This window comes from Pholcus phalangioides, unplaced genomic scaffold (assembly GCF_987345545.1).
Source record: "Pholcus phalangioides strain wild (caught in Gottingen) unplaced genomic scaffold, Ppha-v1.0 ptg000042l_1, whole genome shotgun sequence".
Lineage (NCBI taxonomy): Eukaryota > Metazoa > Arthropoda > Arachnida > Araneae > Pholcidae > Pholcus > Pholcus phalangioides.
Genome location: NW_028301628.1, coordinates 25,920,834 through 25,938,134, shown reverse-complemented (window position 1 = coordinate 25,938,134; position 17,301 = coordinate 25,920,834). Strand labels below are relative to the sequence as shown.

General features: G+C 33.3%; 1 protein-coding gene across 1 annotated transcript in view; it reads left to right on the top strand.

Annotated features, from left to right (window-relative positions):
• Nucleotides 1-1,046: 1,046 nt before the first annotated feature.
• qin (tudor domain-containing protein qin) overlaps nt 1,047-17,301 on the top strand; it is a 73,674-nt gene continuing 57,419 nt past the window's right edge. Inside the window, exons 1-12 of the mRNA XM_089254575.1 lie at nt 1,047-1,296; nt 4,264-4,388; nt 6,443-6,540; nt 6,909-6,976; nt 8,966-9,051; nt 11,067-11,122; nt 11,235-11,382; nt 13,048-13,128; nt 13,231-13,331; nt 13,842-13,908; nt 14,562-14,610; nt 16,192-16,324. Of these exons, the coding sequence (XP_089110701.1) occupies nt 1,236-1,296; nt 4,264-4,388; nt 6,443-6,540; nt 6,909-6,976; nt 8,966-9,051; nt 11,067-11,122; nt 11,235-11,382; nt 13,048-13,128; nt 13,231-13,331; nt 13,842-13,908; nt 14,562-14,610; nt 16,192-16,324 (1,073 nt within the window). The 5' untranslated portion in view covers nt 1,047-1,235. The remainder of the gene's footprint in view (nt 1,297-4,263; nt 4,389-6,442; nt 6,541-6,908; nt 6,977-8,965; nt 9,052-11,066; nt 11,123-11,234; nt 11,383-13,047; nt 13,129-13,230; nt 13,332-13,841; nt 13,909-14,561; nt 14,611-16,191; nt 16,325-17,301) is intronic.

The following is a 17,301-nucleotide window of genomic DNA, read 5'->3' as shown; positions in this document are numbered from 1 at the left end:
GTACAAGAAATATGGTCAGCATAATAAAAAGCACTGCATCTCTGTACATCTGTACAATTTGGCTGACCATATTTCCTCGAGAGAAATACAGGACATCGGGATTCCAAATACGGGGAAATACAGGACATCGCCAATTATCGCCAACAACGACGGCAAAACCGAACAAAGTTGCCAAATATAGTTGAAATTAAGGAAATATCACAATGGCGGGAAATGATGCATTACTGCAAATTGCAGTGGATTAACATGTATTCCACGAAAAAAAAAAAAAAAAAAAACGCTTACTAAGGCAAATGTGGGAGATTAATATTCCCATATATAGTTGTAATTATCATAAAATAATTTATGAGTTGAAAAATAATTTCAATCTTTGACTTCAATAAAGAATAAAAATTCAAGTAGGCTTCGTGTGAAATACGGGAAAAACCGGGACACTTTTGCCAAAAAGTTGGGATGGCCAAAAAAACAGAAAATACCGGGACTGTCTTGGGAAATACGGGACATTTTAGTACAACACAATACAATAATTATTATATAGGGCTTTTTATAGTAATTATAAGAGTGCAGTAAGCTTAAGCTGACCATATTTCCTCGAAAGAAATACGAGACACTGGGATTCCAAATACGGGAAAATACGGGACATCGCCAATTATCACCAAAAACGACGCCAAAAGTGAACAATGTTGCCAAATATTGCTGAAATTACGGAAAAATCGCAATGGCGGGAAACGAAGCATTACTGCAAATTGCTGTGGATTCCACGAAATAAAACGTTCACCAAGCCAAATATGGGAGAATAATTTTATTTGTATTCGTAATTATTATAATATAATTTATGAGTTCAAAAAAATTTTCAATCTTTGACTTCAATAAAGAATAAAAAACCAAGTATGCGTCATGTAAAAACGGGAAAAACCGGTACACTTTCATCAAAAAGTCGGGACGACTAGAAAAAGGGAAAAACGGGACTGTTCCGAGAAATGGTAAGCTGCTTTCAAGTGGCTTTGGTCGTAGAAGATATTAAGATAAGATATCTAAACTATATCAACAACAGTTTTTACTAGGATAGATGCTCGCATTAATGTAATGCTGTGTACATGTGCTTTTCTGTCAGACAACAATTTTCATGTGTAATCATGTAAATTAATTAATCGTGGATATTGAATCCCTATGCACACAAATTTTCAAAATAATCATTTGTATAAATTTGTTTTTATTCGTTAAATATCGGCGAGATGTTTCAATCGATGAAGCCTTTCTTTTGTCCGTTTTGTAATTGTGCTTTCTCGAGTAGAGGTAATTTCATTATTATACTAATTAATATGGCATTGAAAGAAAACAAAAATCGAGTCCTAAAGACGGGGTCTTCCTAGGAGCAGGTTTCCTGTGCCCCGCGCAACGTGATTCGCCCAGCGTGACACGCCGTCCACTCGCCTGACGACAGCGCTTTACGTCGAGCGTGATTGGCCGACTGCTTCTGGAGGAGTCAAATGCGTCATGCGCCGCGGTTTTGCCGATATTCTCTTCACTCTTCTGTGTTTAGTTTTCCTTCCTTTCAAACCGGAGCATGCAGACGATAGAGTAGCTGATGCCAAAGCCATATACTTTATATAGCCGCCCCTGATCGGATGCGCCTCACTAGGAAAACACAAACGCGCAGCGTGATTATGTAACACGTTTCTCTCGGCGTGAAATAGTCTAATTCGGTTCACGCTGCGCAACAAACCTATTCCTAGGAAAACCCGGCTTAATGCGTATTTACATCTATTAACTACATTCATAATGTTTAACAGAATTCGTTTGAAATTTCTCTTATGCTGTCGGTGTTGTATTTCAACCTGGGACCATATGTAGAGACGGATTTAGGGACGAAAGCATGTGGCTTTCGAGTACAGTCAAAGGAACCTCTCTATAGTCGGCACTGCACTACAAAAGTTTTAGAAAAGTTCTTTTATAAAACTTGAAAAAAAAACCCAATAGACTGTGTTTGGTTACATTCGTTCGAATGTAATCATTCAGCTTATAACTATCTACTTTTATTGTATCATCGAGAACATAACATGTTGAATCAGCATTATCTTCAGGTCTGTCGAGTCACAAAAAATCCTCTCGCGCATTCCCCGCACTTGGCGACTGTTGGCCACAGTCTTTGGTGAGCCGCTGCAAGCTTAATGGCTGTATTTTTTGTGTTTTTCAAGTTTTATAAAAGTACCTTTATTAAACTTTTATCGTTTAATCCCTGCATATCTTGAGACTGACAGGACGGAAAAAAAATTTTGAGATTTTTTTTTTTCAGTGAGCAAAGGAAAACCACCATGTCAAGAATGGCGAAAAATTTGATTGATAAAAACTGAAAAATACCATACTATATTTTACTGCGGGCTAATGAAATTATTGGTTAGGCCAGTGGTTTTCAACCTTTTTTGAATCACGGAGCCCTTTTCAGTACATAATTTCTATGGCGGAGCCCTAGTGTTTGACTCGAGGAGTCCTTTTTTGTACATAATTTTTAGGGCGGAATCGTGTAGACCTCTCTTATTTACTTATCCATCAAATTTAATGATTCATTTTATTTTCTCGAGTTGCTGCGGAGCCCTTGAGAGGTGCACACGGAGCACCGGTTGAGAACCGCTGGGTTAGACAATCCATTACACAATCAGTGTTCAACCTTTTATCACCCTTTTTGGAGTTTGTATCTGCATTACTCAATATTCGGAATCAAAGGTGTGGAATGCAGTTTAGCAGCATTGTGCTTCTGTATGACAAAGCGCAGCCTCGTGTTTTGAAGAAAACCAAACAAGTCCTTGAAATGTTTTATTGGGAAGTTATCGATTATCCTTCATATAGTCCTGACTTGGTCCCTAGTGACTTTCATCTCTTCACCAAACTTAGAGTTTGGGGAGGGGGTAAATATTTTCAAAACAATGGAAAGTTCAAAAAACAGGTCGCAGCTTTTCTTCATGGAATGGGCAGCAGATATTCACACACACATACACACTTAAAAGCTCATTACAAGTTGCAACAAATGTTTGAATTTAAATGGGAACTACATCGAAAAGTAGCTTAAGGTGTAAAAATGCAAAAAAAAAAAAAAGATTTGTAAAAAAATTGCAAGTAGTTAATGTTTTATTTTTGAAAACAAGTATTACTTTTCGATCGATCCTCATAGCTAAGCGAATCTATTGAGTATGAACCTAAGCATGCGTATTGTAGACCCAAAGACATTTAGAACTTGAGTTTCCTGTATTTCAACACTGGGGCGCTGTAGCCCGGTCGATAAGATGCTCGCCTAAAGTACCAAAGGATGTTTAGAGGTGTCGTGAGTTCGATACCCGGTTTGTCATTGTCAGAAAACTTTCCTGACGCAGGGGTACAACAAAGAATTGCGACTTGACCGCAGCAAAAAATTGCTACCGCAGGGAGTCTCCCATCGAGGGGTTAGTGCACCAACCTTTCAATGAGTATAAAAACAAGCCTGCCGTTCGGAATCGGCAATAAATTATAGGTCCCGGTCTAATTAGCCCTCGTGTGCAGAAAATGACCGTGGTGCGACAAAAATGATCAATGTATTTCCAGACTAAAGCCTTGCACTATAGCCAGGGATCTGTCCTATCAAAAAGTTAATCATTTTTCCAGACTCTTCTCATAATTTTGGGTTCAAAAATAGACTATTCACGAAATATAATTCGACAAAGCAGTAAAAATGACACTTCATTTCTTTTCTGGAAAATCAACTTTTACATTTTATAAAATTACTTGAAAATTGATGATAATTTTCATAAAACAGGAACTCGAAAAAGAAGTCTTGTCAGACACCTGATTACTTTATAATTTGTGTTAAATGGGCTTTCGATGTTATAGCTGAATAGGTGGGATTATTCAGCTGTATAGTTGTATGTAGAATGACGTCACTCTCTCCCTGTTAATACAACAGATACGAAGAATTGGCTAAGTGAAGAGGTATCGGTGTTAGAGCACTCGTCCGGCAAATGACAGACCATAGTTTGAGTACCAGTGAGGGCAGAGATGTATTTCTTTCCCTGAAACACAGATATCTCTTCACTCAGCCAGTTTTCAGTATCTGTTGTATGATTTTACCAAAATAAATTTATTTCCATGTTATGAAATGTGTTATCTATCGTTATTTCTGAAATGCAGTCATTTTTTTTTCAATTTTTTTTTTTTGCTATTTCAGTTATATTACTGCTTACTTTGATTTTTTAGCTTGTTTTATAAAAGCGTATGATATATTTGTATTTACAGATCATTGTCGCAACCAAAATGCTTCTCGATTCCCTCTCATTCTAAAATGTGGTCATACAATGTGCGAGAGCTGTATCAGAAACTCTTCAAAAACTAATCAAAGCATCACGTGTCCGATTTGTCAGGTAAAATGCAAATTTTTTGTTTTGCGATTCGGTCTCAAAGTTCTAGGATTGCTTTTTTTTTGGTTTATTTGTGTTATTAACAATAAGCCTTTGTTTGTGTAATATAGTACAGTTGAACACCAATTTAACAAACTTGGATAAAACTGAGAATTTTATTCGTTAAATCAAGGCAATCTTTAAATCATGGTCAAATTGATTGGGGGCCGTTCAAGTATTATGTAAACAAATTTTTAACCATTTTTACCCCCCCCCCCCCTAGTCAGCAAAATTTTGTCAATCAGCTTGCCCCCTCTGAATCCTATATTGGTGGGATCAGAGACTAACACGTGGGCGGTATAGGAGGCTCGTGTTCCCCCTTCCCTCATGATCAAAAATTTATTTTTTAATGCAAAAAAATTTTTTTTTAATTGAAATTTCGGAAGAAAATATTTTTATATGTTGTCATAATCAATTTCTGTTAATTTCATTTTTGAGAGAAGAAAATAATTTCCAGGAGTTAGGTTGTCAGGGCTCTTTTTTTAGCGATCTTATTATTTAATTTACATTGTGTGTGTGTGAATTTAATATAATTGGTTTCGCGGCAAATTTTGGCTTTTAAGCTAAAGATAGGGTTTCTGTTCCAACATATGTACCGGATACTTCTGTCAAACTGGTTTCCAATGGTTACAAAAGATGAGTAAAAGTTACGGTATTTTCTCGTGTACCCCTAAAGCAGAATATACCAAAATCTGTGAAGTACATCACAGAACAATCAGTGTTACTGCAGAACAATCTCAAAGAATTTTAAGAAAAATGTAGAAAACACTTTTATGTTTGAGTGGGAATTTTTTCTTTTTTTTAATTTTTATTACCAGATGCACCCCGCTCCCCATCAGATACAGACATCAGAGCGTTCCCAAAGATCGGGCATGCCTGGAAAATCCAGCCAACTTTTTTTTTGTCTGCTGGAATTTTTACTGCAGAACATTACAAGTCAGCCGAGGGCTGGCAGTGTGAAACATTCTGCTTTGAGGCTTGTGCACTCCAAAGCAGAATATTTTGCATTGTTCTGCAACAAGCCTTCGACTGACTGGAAATGTACTGCAGTAAAAATTACCATATTACCATATAATAGTGTTTCTTCTCTGCTTTTCTTAAAATTCATCCAGATTGTTCTGCAGTAGCACTGATTGTTCTGTGATGCACACATATTCTGATTTGGGGCTCGTGCATAAACAGAGTTTTATTGCTTGGAAATTCATTCCTGTATTAGGGGCTCATTAATTCCTGCTTATATAGGCCTACAGGACAGGTTTTTAGGAGGAAAAACCACTTCAGGACCACTGGTTTTAGTGGTTGTGAAGTTGGGGGAAGGAATTGGCTTATTCACGAGTATAACAGTGAATGGCTGTTTTGGATTGAAATTTTGGTTCTTGATTCGGGATAAATAAAATGTTACATCCACCACAGAGCATTCAAAAAAGAGTTCTTCATGGATAGCCCACAGATTAATTATAGAAAATTACAATGTGTGTGTGTGTGCTTTCTAAATGGGGGAATCTGAGGACAAGATGCTTGGCAATCCGAAGAAATTCAGCTGACTGTTAGAATATTTTGTGATTCGTCAAGTCCTGATCATTTCATTGCGTATAAAAATTTCATCTTTGTTTTTCAGTTTTATTATTTCTTTAATTGAGGAAAAATTACTTAAAAGCATATTTATTCAGGAATCATCTCTTCGCAAATCACAGTGACAGTACAGTCTGCGCTCATTATAAAGGCCCTCATTGTTCCATGAAAAACGGATATTATTCTTGGAAGTCATCATATTGAAAAGAAAACATATATAGGATAGAGACTTGTCTTACTGGTTGTTTGAACTTAATGGTTGTTATAATGTACGGTTGTTATAAGGAACATTGACTGTATACTTTTTAAAGAAGCCATATTTGTTTTGATGTAAGAGTATCTTTTGGATCATAATATCTTGCAAAGCTTATTATCTTAAATATAATATATTGTTCTTGAATGAATGTAAAGCCTTGTGTGTTCTAACGTGTTTAATTTGTCAATAGAAAACAGCTGCCATAGATGCAAGAGAAATTCCCAAGTTATTACCTGATTTTTATGCTCTCGGAGTTCTGAGTGTTTCTTCATCTAAAAGTATCCCTAGGTAATAATATAGTTTTAATAAATTGCTTTCCATGGTTAGATCTTTCTTAAGGTGATTTTAGTCTTTTAATTGTCTGTTTCATGTTTTTCAATGCTGTTTTTTATGAAAACAATATTTATTGTTTATGTTGTATATTTGCATACCTTGTTTGGGGAATCTCAAATATTTGATAAATTTAGAAACCAGAAAATCTTTCCAAATGCAGAGGAACCCCAATTTTGTTTTTTTAAGGTATCGCCAAGAAGAAAAACCTACTAGCTAAAGCAGTGTTGGAGAGAGAAAAAAACTGTACTTGGCATAAAAGCCATATTAATAGTAGTTCGAAATTTCCCATAGTTTAAATTTTGACTTTTTTTTTCTATTTCAAGATCTTTTGATGTGAAATTCACATTTCCATCCCAAGCCAATGAAAAGTCTCATCGAAATGAAGCCTATGGTAAGAGGATAAAAATTCCTGCTGTTTTTTTGTAAATTTGTATTTTTCTTTGAAACAAAAAAGTGTAATTGTACAGTCAAATCTTGATAAGTTGGATGTGCAGATAAAAGCACTTTGAGTTATCATGAGTTCAAGTTATTGGAAATTCAGATTTCAGATTGGGAAAAAGATTTAGTAAAACAACCGCACTATTTAGAAATATCTTATTAGCGACAAATGTCAAACCGGAAATGAAGCAGTTCAAAACAATAAATTTCTCTAATTTAATAATTAATAATATGAATTATATATTTAGAAATAAATTAGACATACATACTCTGTATTGTGGAAACATACTCATACATAATCATGGGTCTGTCCAGAACAGACAGACGGTCGTGTTTTTATGGTCCTGGTTTTTGTTAAGATTTCCCTTATTTTTGTGAAAATGGTCATTAGTTTTGTGATAAGTAAATAATTTTTCAGAAAGCGAAACGGCCAATTTATAACAAAAGAAATTAAATTCCAGATTTATGGTTTCGCTAATTTATATTTTGTGAAGGGTCAGTTTCCCAGACACAAATTTCAGTTGGACAGACCCCTGATGATACTTAAATATTAATGAAAAAATTATAAAATTTATACAAGAATATTTTCTGTCAAAAATGCATAGATGTTTTACTATCTCACATTTTGCAAACAGATAAATGAATCCTCTAAATGATTGTGCTAAATTCTATTGCTCAGTGCTGTGTACCACCATGAATGTGGCCTCAAGAAATTATCAGTAATCAGAACTGCATGTGGATATTCACTTATCTGACTCCATAACTTGCAGCTGAATTATTTTAGCTAAATGCTAAATTCTAATGCTAAATGTTATTTTGGAAATTTTTTCTTATTCCAAAAAACTTTGACATAAAGGAAGAAAACTGATTTAATTAAAAATTTTAACATTAAAGTACAGAAAATGTTTTGGAGCTAATTCGAAACTTTATTTTAAACAGGTATTCAAATTATCAGAGTTCAACTTATTATGAACTGACTGTATTTTGTAATCCAACATTTTAAAATATATGTGAAGCTCAAAAATTTTAAAGGAAACATTGTTCCATTAAAAAAAAATTCAACTATTGGTAGAATTTGGGAATCAGTTATGAAATACAGATTAGGCTGGAAAATTAGCTGGGCTACATAAAATGTATCTGGCTGTTGGCAATTTTGAACAGAGCATTTTTATGGAAAGGAAAAAAATGTTTAATTAGGAATTAAAAATTTTATTATCAACTTCATTATAGCCTTGGCCAAGTCTTCAATTCTTGAGTACCATGGTGCCAATCAACTCATTGGTCATAAGGTTATTCATGATTTTATACTCTTACATAGCCATTGTTATAAGTGAGCTTTTCCTTAAACTGGTCTGCAATGTGTTAAAAAGAATGTAAAGACAACTGAAAATTTTCAAAATTTATGCCATCCTGTCTATCAATACAGAAGAAATTACAAAATTCCTGAAAAGTTAAAAAATATATTAAAAACCATTTTTTTTCATGAGGGAAAAATGTACCATATTTTTCTGTGAATAATTTGTGGATTATTCTTTGAAAAAACATTGGAATCTGTTAATGTGAATAATATGCTGCTGCATATTTTTTTTTCCTAAGAAGTTAAAATATAAATTAAAAAAATATATTTGTGAAAAATTATTTTCTACAAATATCAAAGATTCTACATTTTTAGAAAAATGAACATTCATTCTACAAAACAGAATGCACAACCGCTTTCATTCTTTAAGATTGTATTATCAATGGATGAAATTTTCACTTGCAGATTATGCATTGTCGTTGACATAGGAAATTAGGTATATATGGCTTACAAGAAATTTGGTTGGTGACTAAATTTTTTTCTGATATTATCAGGCCCTGTTCTCATCAAATGAAGGTTAAATGTTCATGTTTTTTGTATTCGTAATATTGATAATAATGGGAAAATTTTTCTTACTAATTTTAGTTACGTGCGAACATTGCATGAAGAAAGAAGCATCCTTCAGGTGCCAGAAATGTGAAGAAAATTATTGCAATACATGTTTTGACGAGGCAAGTCTTTTTTTTTTTTGCTTAAGTTGCTATTCAGGCGAAAAGTTTTAGTGCTACTACAACTACTTAACAATACATGCACCTCGTACACATTACTCTCGAAATTTCTAATGAATTGTTACATGCCAGAATGTTTGTTTTGTGTGTATATGTGGCCCCTAGCATATTTATGTTGTCAGGGTTAGGCGTGTTTTGTGTTTTTGCTGGTACTGCCACCTGTCTTCCATATTTTCAAGTAAAAAATGGTGTATATGCTGGAATTTTCATGTTTATGCAAGTATCATGTAGAATCTGCATGATCTCTACAGGAAAAATGTTTAGAGCTGCAGATTTCTGGACGATGATTTTTTAATTTGTATTTGGCCATCAATTTTCTGTAATTTCCTCTATCTGACATCTTAGGTTGATACAATAATATTAGTGATGGCCCAATGTTGAAACTCAAAAAAAACAAAAATTTCAAACACCAAACAGCTGTTTCAAGGCCTCAAAAATAACCCGTTCAATGGAAAAAGTCTGTTATTGTGTAAACTATAGTTTCCCAAACTTATTGTTCCATCGCCCCCTTCTTCAGATAAAATTATCCCTCATCGCCCCCCAACTCAAGCGAACCCATAGAATCCTATGTTATACCCGTAGCTTCTATCGCCCACTTTGGGAAACATCGGTGTAAACTATTCACTTGAACAAAAACGTATTGATAAAAACTGACACATGATGATGAGAGTCAAAGTTGCATTAAGAGTAAACATTCAACCGGCTTTGATGATGGCAGAAAAAAAGATTTGACTTGTTTATAGTGATAATGATGGTGGTACAATTACTATATGGTTAAGCAGAGTATCGATGATGGAGTGGAAGGAAGGGGTAGGAGAAATTAATTCTGAAAGTTTACTCTTATGCTGTTAATGCCCACACCTTAATTTGTTTTGAATTCCGTTTCGATATTGAGATATTTTGTTGAAATTACACCAATTACGAACATTTCAAAAGATTTTTTAAATACATCAATAGGAAATATAGCACTGGACGACACGTGTTCTCAATTGAGGGCAGCAAAATATGACCACATATTTGAATAAAAAGTTGAAATGAAACGAAATTGAATTGTGTTAGTTATTCACAATTATATGAACTATAACCAAATAATCAATTAGAAAGAAATCACTTGCATGAAAATAAAAACATAATATAAGGTGGAAAACAAAAGTACCCACTCCAATATAATAAAATATACCAACTTCAAGAGTTCATTTTTAAACCGAAAATGACTTCTTGAGCATTTTTTCGATGCTAATATCTGAGTAGGGTTGTCATCTACAAATGCCAAAATATGCAACATCTAGTTGCATGGCTGAAATATTATGCAAAGCCAATTCCTCACTGTCCTCAAATAAGGGCTCTGGGCAGAAACAGGTCAATGCAGCTCTGGCTATCATCACCACCATCACACGTCTATTTTCACTCAACCACATGTTTTTTATCAAGCGAGTAATTTGCACTACAACTTTTTTCACTAAAGAAGAGGCTATTTCAGCCTCAAAATAGCTGTTTGGCATTTGAAATCTGTTATTTTGAGCTTTAACATGGCATTTAGGCTGTCACTTATAATTTTGTACTGTGCTGAAAAGGTATTCCCTTTCCTTTATATCGTAGCACTCTCTATCAATACTACAATAATACAATCTGCGATATAGGCACAACTCTGTATCAAGGTTGCGGTTGTATTCATTCATTTATTGTATCGCTTCTGTGTGCACACGCTTTTTTTTTTTTTTTTGCCAATTTGGATGAAGTTATTCCTCTCTGAAGTTGGCTATCCAATTTCACTCACTTAAATATTTAATGTAGTGAGATGCTGTGATTTTGGTGAAACATCTATTACAGGAGGTTTTAACATTTTATTTTATTTCAGACTTCGTAGATTTACCAATCATTCATTGTAAATTCAATTGTAATCATTGATTTTTTTTGTTTTCCTAAACACTGATTGCTTCAACTTTTCAATGTTGCAGTTTCACAAAAAGAAAAGCAGGCAGAAGCATGTTGGGGTACCTGTTTATGCAAATATGTAAGTATTTTTCTGTTTTTTTTTTAAGTTTATCACGGCTAGCATGTTATATTGAGGTATTGAGCTAGTTTTAAATGATCACCTTCTGAGCAAAAGTTTTCATATATTCCAGGTACTCAAGCATGGTTCAAGAAGGTTGTGTTCAGCATGACAATAGAGCGATAGAATTTTACTGTGAAGATGATGGTGCATTGACATGTAGTATGTGTGTTGTCACTGGTATTCATAAAGGCCATTCCGTGCTGACTTTAGCGGATAAGGTATGTTGTAACATCATCTGAAATAAAAATTTTAGTTACTTATGGAGGACAAACTTTTTGTTTTGTTGAGAGCATTAAGGTAGATTAGATAGTTCGGTTTTTTTTTTCTTCTTTTTTTTTGAAGATACAAGTGTGCCATGTTTGAGATTTATCGTCCCCCTTATTCCAGAAACTTGAATAAGAAAAAATTTCAGAAAATTGAGATATGATGTTTGAATGTTTACTCTACCCATATTACTCTATGAATGTAGTTTTCCTAAAATGTTTTGTAACATGTTTTTCAATAGGGGATACACATCAGTGTTTCTGACAAAATCTAGATAGCAAAATAAGATATCCAACCAGCTGATAAACCCAAACATCGAAAATTTTCACATTCATGTCTTTAGCATGAGGGGAACGATATCATGCTCTTTGTGGGAAAAAATTTAATTTTATGAGCTATATGTTCTCTATATTATTGTTTGTGATAAAAATCAGTGATAAAGAAACCAGCAGTTTTTATTACCATGGGGCAAAAAAGATGCAAAAATTGCTCACATCGAACATTTTATTTTTGTGAGAATTTTTTTTCTCTTAGGTAAAAAAAAAAATTCTAAATTTGTGTAAATGATGCTATTGTGGTAGTGCTAACTTTAGAGCAGGGGTGCACAACCTCTGGCGAAGGAATACCATTTGGCCTGCAAAATGTGCTCCGGTAGAAAAGTATCAATACACACACATGCCTTGACTGACCGTATTTCCTTCATGGAAATACAGGATATCACCAGTTATAAAAAAAAACAAAAATTATCAATGGCAAGTAAAGTTGCCAACCATCACTATGGATATTGCTGAAAAATCACCAATAGCAGAAAGTGATGGCTACTGCATGTCGCTACGGGTAAAAAATATAATTTGCGGACAAATATGTGAGAGGAAGTACCAATGAAATTGTCAAAGGCGATTAAAGTTGCTCATTTAAGCCAAAAATGCCAAAGGTTTCATGTAAAGTTTAAAGTTATCAATTACAGTCAAAAACTGCCAAAGGCAAGTAAATTTTCTATCTATCACTAAAATTGCTGGAAAATCTCCAATGGCGGGAAACAGAAGGTTGCAATAGGTAAAAAATTCACCAAAAATGCATATGTTGGGAATTATGGGAGATATAGTAATTAAATTATAGGCATATAAATATATATAATTTACAAGTTGTGAAAATAATTTAAATTCTTGATTTCAGAAATTTAAGTAATTGTTGAAAATAAGTAAAAATTACACAAAAAAGTTTCGGATGGCCAAAATAACAGGAATGTCCCATAAAATATGGGGGTTATATAACAATCCTATATTTACAAGCTTCTGGTCCACGAGCAGCAGAATTACTGCATATTTAAAAGGTTGTGCACCCTGCTTTAGATTTTTTGGTATTAAAAAGTTTAGGGAATATTAGGGGTTAGGGGTTTTTATTTCAAGGATATTTTTTAGTTTGTAAAGTTTGTAGAATTTTATCAAACAAATCAGCTTTTTATTGTGATTGCTCATTCATGCATTTTCTTAAATATGAGAATACCTTTTTATTCATTAATTGAGTGTTTCTTAATTTATTGAGTATTTGTTTGTTTTTAGTGTTTTTTTATAATTTGATTTTGCTCCAATATCTGTTTTTTCAATTTTTTTTGTTAGAACAAATCGTGCTCAGAGGAGCTGAAACTGGCAAGAGCGGAAGCTTGTATTGTAAATAAACGTTTAAAATTAGCAGAAAAGGTAGATTGATTTCAGTTTCATGTTTTAGTCATTGTTGTAATTTCAAATGTTTATTTTTACCATGCATCATAAGTTTACAAATGCTACGATATATATTTATAGAAACTTGCAAGCTGTGTACCTAGTGAAAAAGTTGATGATTCTCAATTTATTAAGCAGATACGAGAAAACTTTCACAAATTGCATACTGCATTAATACTACGGTGAGTATTTTATGAATTTTTTTTAGCACTCAGTTTTTTAATGAATTTTTTTTTTTCATATGAATCTTATATATCGATGGGGATGGGCTCAGTGTACACATGTGGCAAGTGGCATTTGGCTGATTTTTCAGGAGAGCATTTTCAATGTTTAGTGCAGCATAAAAATACATTCACATAGCACATCAGTGAATGCTGAAACTCAGCTTTCTTAACTTATCACTTACCACATTTGTGCATTACAATATTTGGAGCTATGGCTTCCAACTCATACACTTACTCCATTTTTACAAAAAATGTCACTTGCCACATTTTATGCATTAAACCATTAATATATAAACACAGTATGACATGCCAAAAATACTAAAATCTGTACCATGCTTCTCTCTATAAAAATTTTTTACTGGAATTATTGCTAGTTAACTTTTTTACAATGAGCATTATTTCTATGTAGCAACTCAAAAGAATTATTATTCAGAACATATTTGAAATTTCCTTTGCTATTCATTACAGGGAAAGTCAATTGATATCAGAAGTTGAAGCCGCATCAAATTCTAGCATCCACGAGCTCGAGACATTGGTATGCTTACTGAATTTCACACATAACATGATTATTTTACATGCAGGGGAAGGGTAGCTCAATTTCAATATCACTGGTTAAAAAAGTGTGTTCTGTTTAAAAAATATATATACTGGTATAAGGCAACTAATGAAGCACTACTCTAATAATGATGCATAAAGGTAGATGGACTTTGCCTGTCTCTAAAGCTAAGTCTGACAGGCTGCAGCCAAGATAGCCAAAAAGTTAACAAATACTTAATTTAACAGGGGAGAATCAAATTCCAACCTGTAGTTTTCTCAGATTCTAGGACAATGAATTATATACTTGTGTGAATATATGAGATTACATTAATTTGCTTATTTTTGAAGATTTTATTATGCTAGTAATATAGTGAGACTTCTATATAACAGTGCTCAAGGGACTGAAAAAGCATATCATTATAAAGAGTTTTATCATTATAAATGAAATATATATTAATGCTATGAAAAGTGAATTAGTAACAAAGATTTTGATATCATTATGTAGGTGATTATCCTTGTAGAGGGTATCATTATGTAGGATTTTTACTGTACAACCAACTTTGTGATCTAAGCAATAATAGTACTGAATACTTATGATATTTGAATCTTTATTGGTCTATGTGTAATTACATGTACAGTTTTTCATTGCAGAGACAGAAAGTTTCAGATGCTAGTAAAGATCTTGAATCCATATTGAAAGGTAATCCTTTTCTACGTAAGTAGACTCTGGACTATCTGGCTTGCTTAATGTGGTGGAAGGGCAAACCAAATAATGGAGAAAAGCCAGATACTCCAGAGTTTAGCCTTCACTTCCTACCCCCCCCCCCCCATACCATCAAAAACATATTGTTCATACAATGAACCTGCTCCTATTCATATTTTCTGGCCTAAAAGTACATGCGAGTATTTAATGTTTGTTATGCACTTCTGAACTGGTTGTGTTTTAAAAATTTACCATGGGAAAAAATTGGAGTCCAACATTAAGAATATTGCACATATTTCAAGATAAACTTTATAATGTCTGACGTAATTGTGCGGAAAACGAAATCAAAAGCACTGCTGTGCAGTGCTTTTGTTCATTTTCAGCGAACCCCCATGGGTTCGTGGGATCATTTTCATTTACTATTATTGCATGAAGGACACATTTAGTGTTCTGAAATTTTAATTTACTACAATTTTTTATGATATGAACAAATTTCTATTTTCTAAGAAAATGTCCTCCTCCTTGCTGTGTCCAGCCCATTTTCAAATTTTAAAATAATTTGCTATCCTAAAATGAATATATATTCTTTTTCGCAATAATATATATTTTTAGGGCCAGTATCCTTTCATATTTCATCTTTTTTACAATTTAAATTTTTTTTACATATAGTTTATTGACAAATGAAAATTTTCCCCAGCCTTTTTTCCCCATTCGTGACATTTGGAAAATCTTATGATACTAGTTGCAACCTATCAAATTTTGTGTTGCAAAGGTAAAGAAGAGTGTGCCATCACTTGAATCTCCTTTTAAATAAATTACAATTGTAAATTAATTCACAAATTAGAATTATTCAGGAAAAAAGAGACGGGTGTTTTTATTTAGTGTCCTTCTGACTATTTTTTTTTTTGTGAGAATTATATAATTGAAACTTATTTTCACTTTACCATGTTCAGAGACATCTATTTCTGAAAAGCACATGTTTTCAACATGCTTAGGTTTCGATCAATGTTGCAAAACATGCAAAAATTTCTTTCTCCTGGCATTAGGAAACCAGGAGAAGAGTTTGATCATAAGTTAAAGGGGGAAAAAGCAAACAAAATCAAAATATCTTGGTTGCAACATGAAGCTGCAGTAACATTTCATCTATAGACCTTGTTTTGGGAATGAAATTCTTCCTCCAGCAAAACAGGGACAAATTAGAAATCTATTGTCCCCGAAAAATTGATGAAAAAAAACAAAAAACGATGAACACAAATAAAAATGTGATCGATAAAAAAATTAAAGCATTAGTGCTTGTCCAAGTTGAAAATAAAATATCAAAATATATGGAACACATGCTAAGATTGTCAAGCATAAATATCAAGTTAAGTGCTGTCAAAATGGCTCGTCTTATTTGCCTATCTCTCAACATTTTTAAATTTAAATTTATTTTCACCATGAATTTTTAACAAACTTCATTGCTGACCATATTTCATTTATCAGCTGGTACAAACATGTTCTCAAGAATTTTTTTTCAAATGTTCAAATGTTTTGTTCTATTTCATAAGAATGACCTACATATATTTATTTTGACTGCAGATGCAGAACGTGTCCTAGAAAATCACACACTTTCGATTAGTGTACCCGCCATCATATCAAAACTCCAAGATGCCAAGTCAATTCCATGTCATTTAGTGCTTAATCAAAGTGAAACTAAAGCCAGGAAAATAAGGTAAATTTTGTGCATTTGATTGAATGAGATTTTACTTTTTTACGCTCAGTGTTTGCCAATGTGGATCTAGATACGTATTTCAAGAATCAAAATTCATTTTTTATCCCTCCAAGTATTTTTAAGGAGGGAAATACTCCTTAAGTTTTGAGTGGATTTTTTTTCTGTTCAATATTGTGAAATTGTTAAGTATAAAAAAAGACAATAAACATGCAGTGAAAAGGACACAGGTGATGGGTTTTAGCTGTTTAATTGCTGCAATTTGACTATATAGGCTTTTAATTTCAATCAGCATATTAATGACATTGCTGAAAAACCATCAAGAAATACCTGTTTTATAATCTGCAACAGCAATTTTTTTCAAAATACGGAAACCTTACTACTACTTTACAATTCATATGTCAGATCTGTTCTAGAACATTGTTCCATAATCTCAAATCCATAGTACTCATTCAATAACATTAAGAGTGAAAACACACAAAATAGGCTTTTGTGCTTTGTTTTTTTCAAGAGATTTCAAATTTTTGATATTCAAATTCCTACCGAAATACCCAGATCTGCTTTCAACTATGAATCACGTGAAGTCCTCCATCAGAATGCATTTATCAGTTTTTGTTTGTGAAAATTACGCATTTCGAATTAAATATACCAGACATTTTTTAGCACAAATCAGTTTCCACTGTAATACGTAACATCGATCTTCGTAATTGCAATCTCTTCTATATCCCACCATACAAAACGAGTTGAAAAATTCTCCTCTTTTTCGCTTGGATGGACGAATCAGCTCCACACCATGTTACAAGTACCATGTTTAACTGTAGGAAGCTGATATCTGCTGTTGAATTGCTGGCGTAATGGTAGCCTAATATTGTTGTTCACTCGATTCAAACATTTAGAACTTGAACTCATCACTCCAAAGAAATTTTGCCCATTGTTTTGGGAATTTGACTTTGGTGCTCCTGAGCAAATTCAAGTCGAGC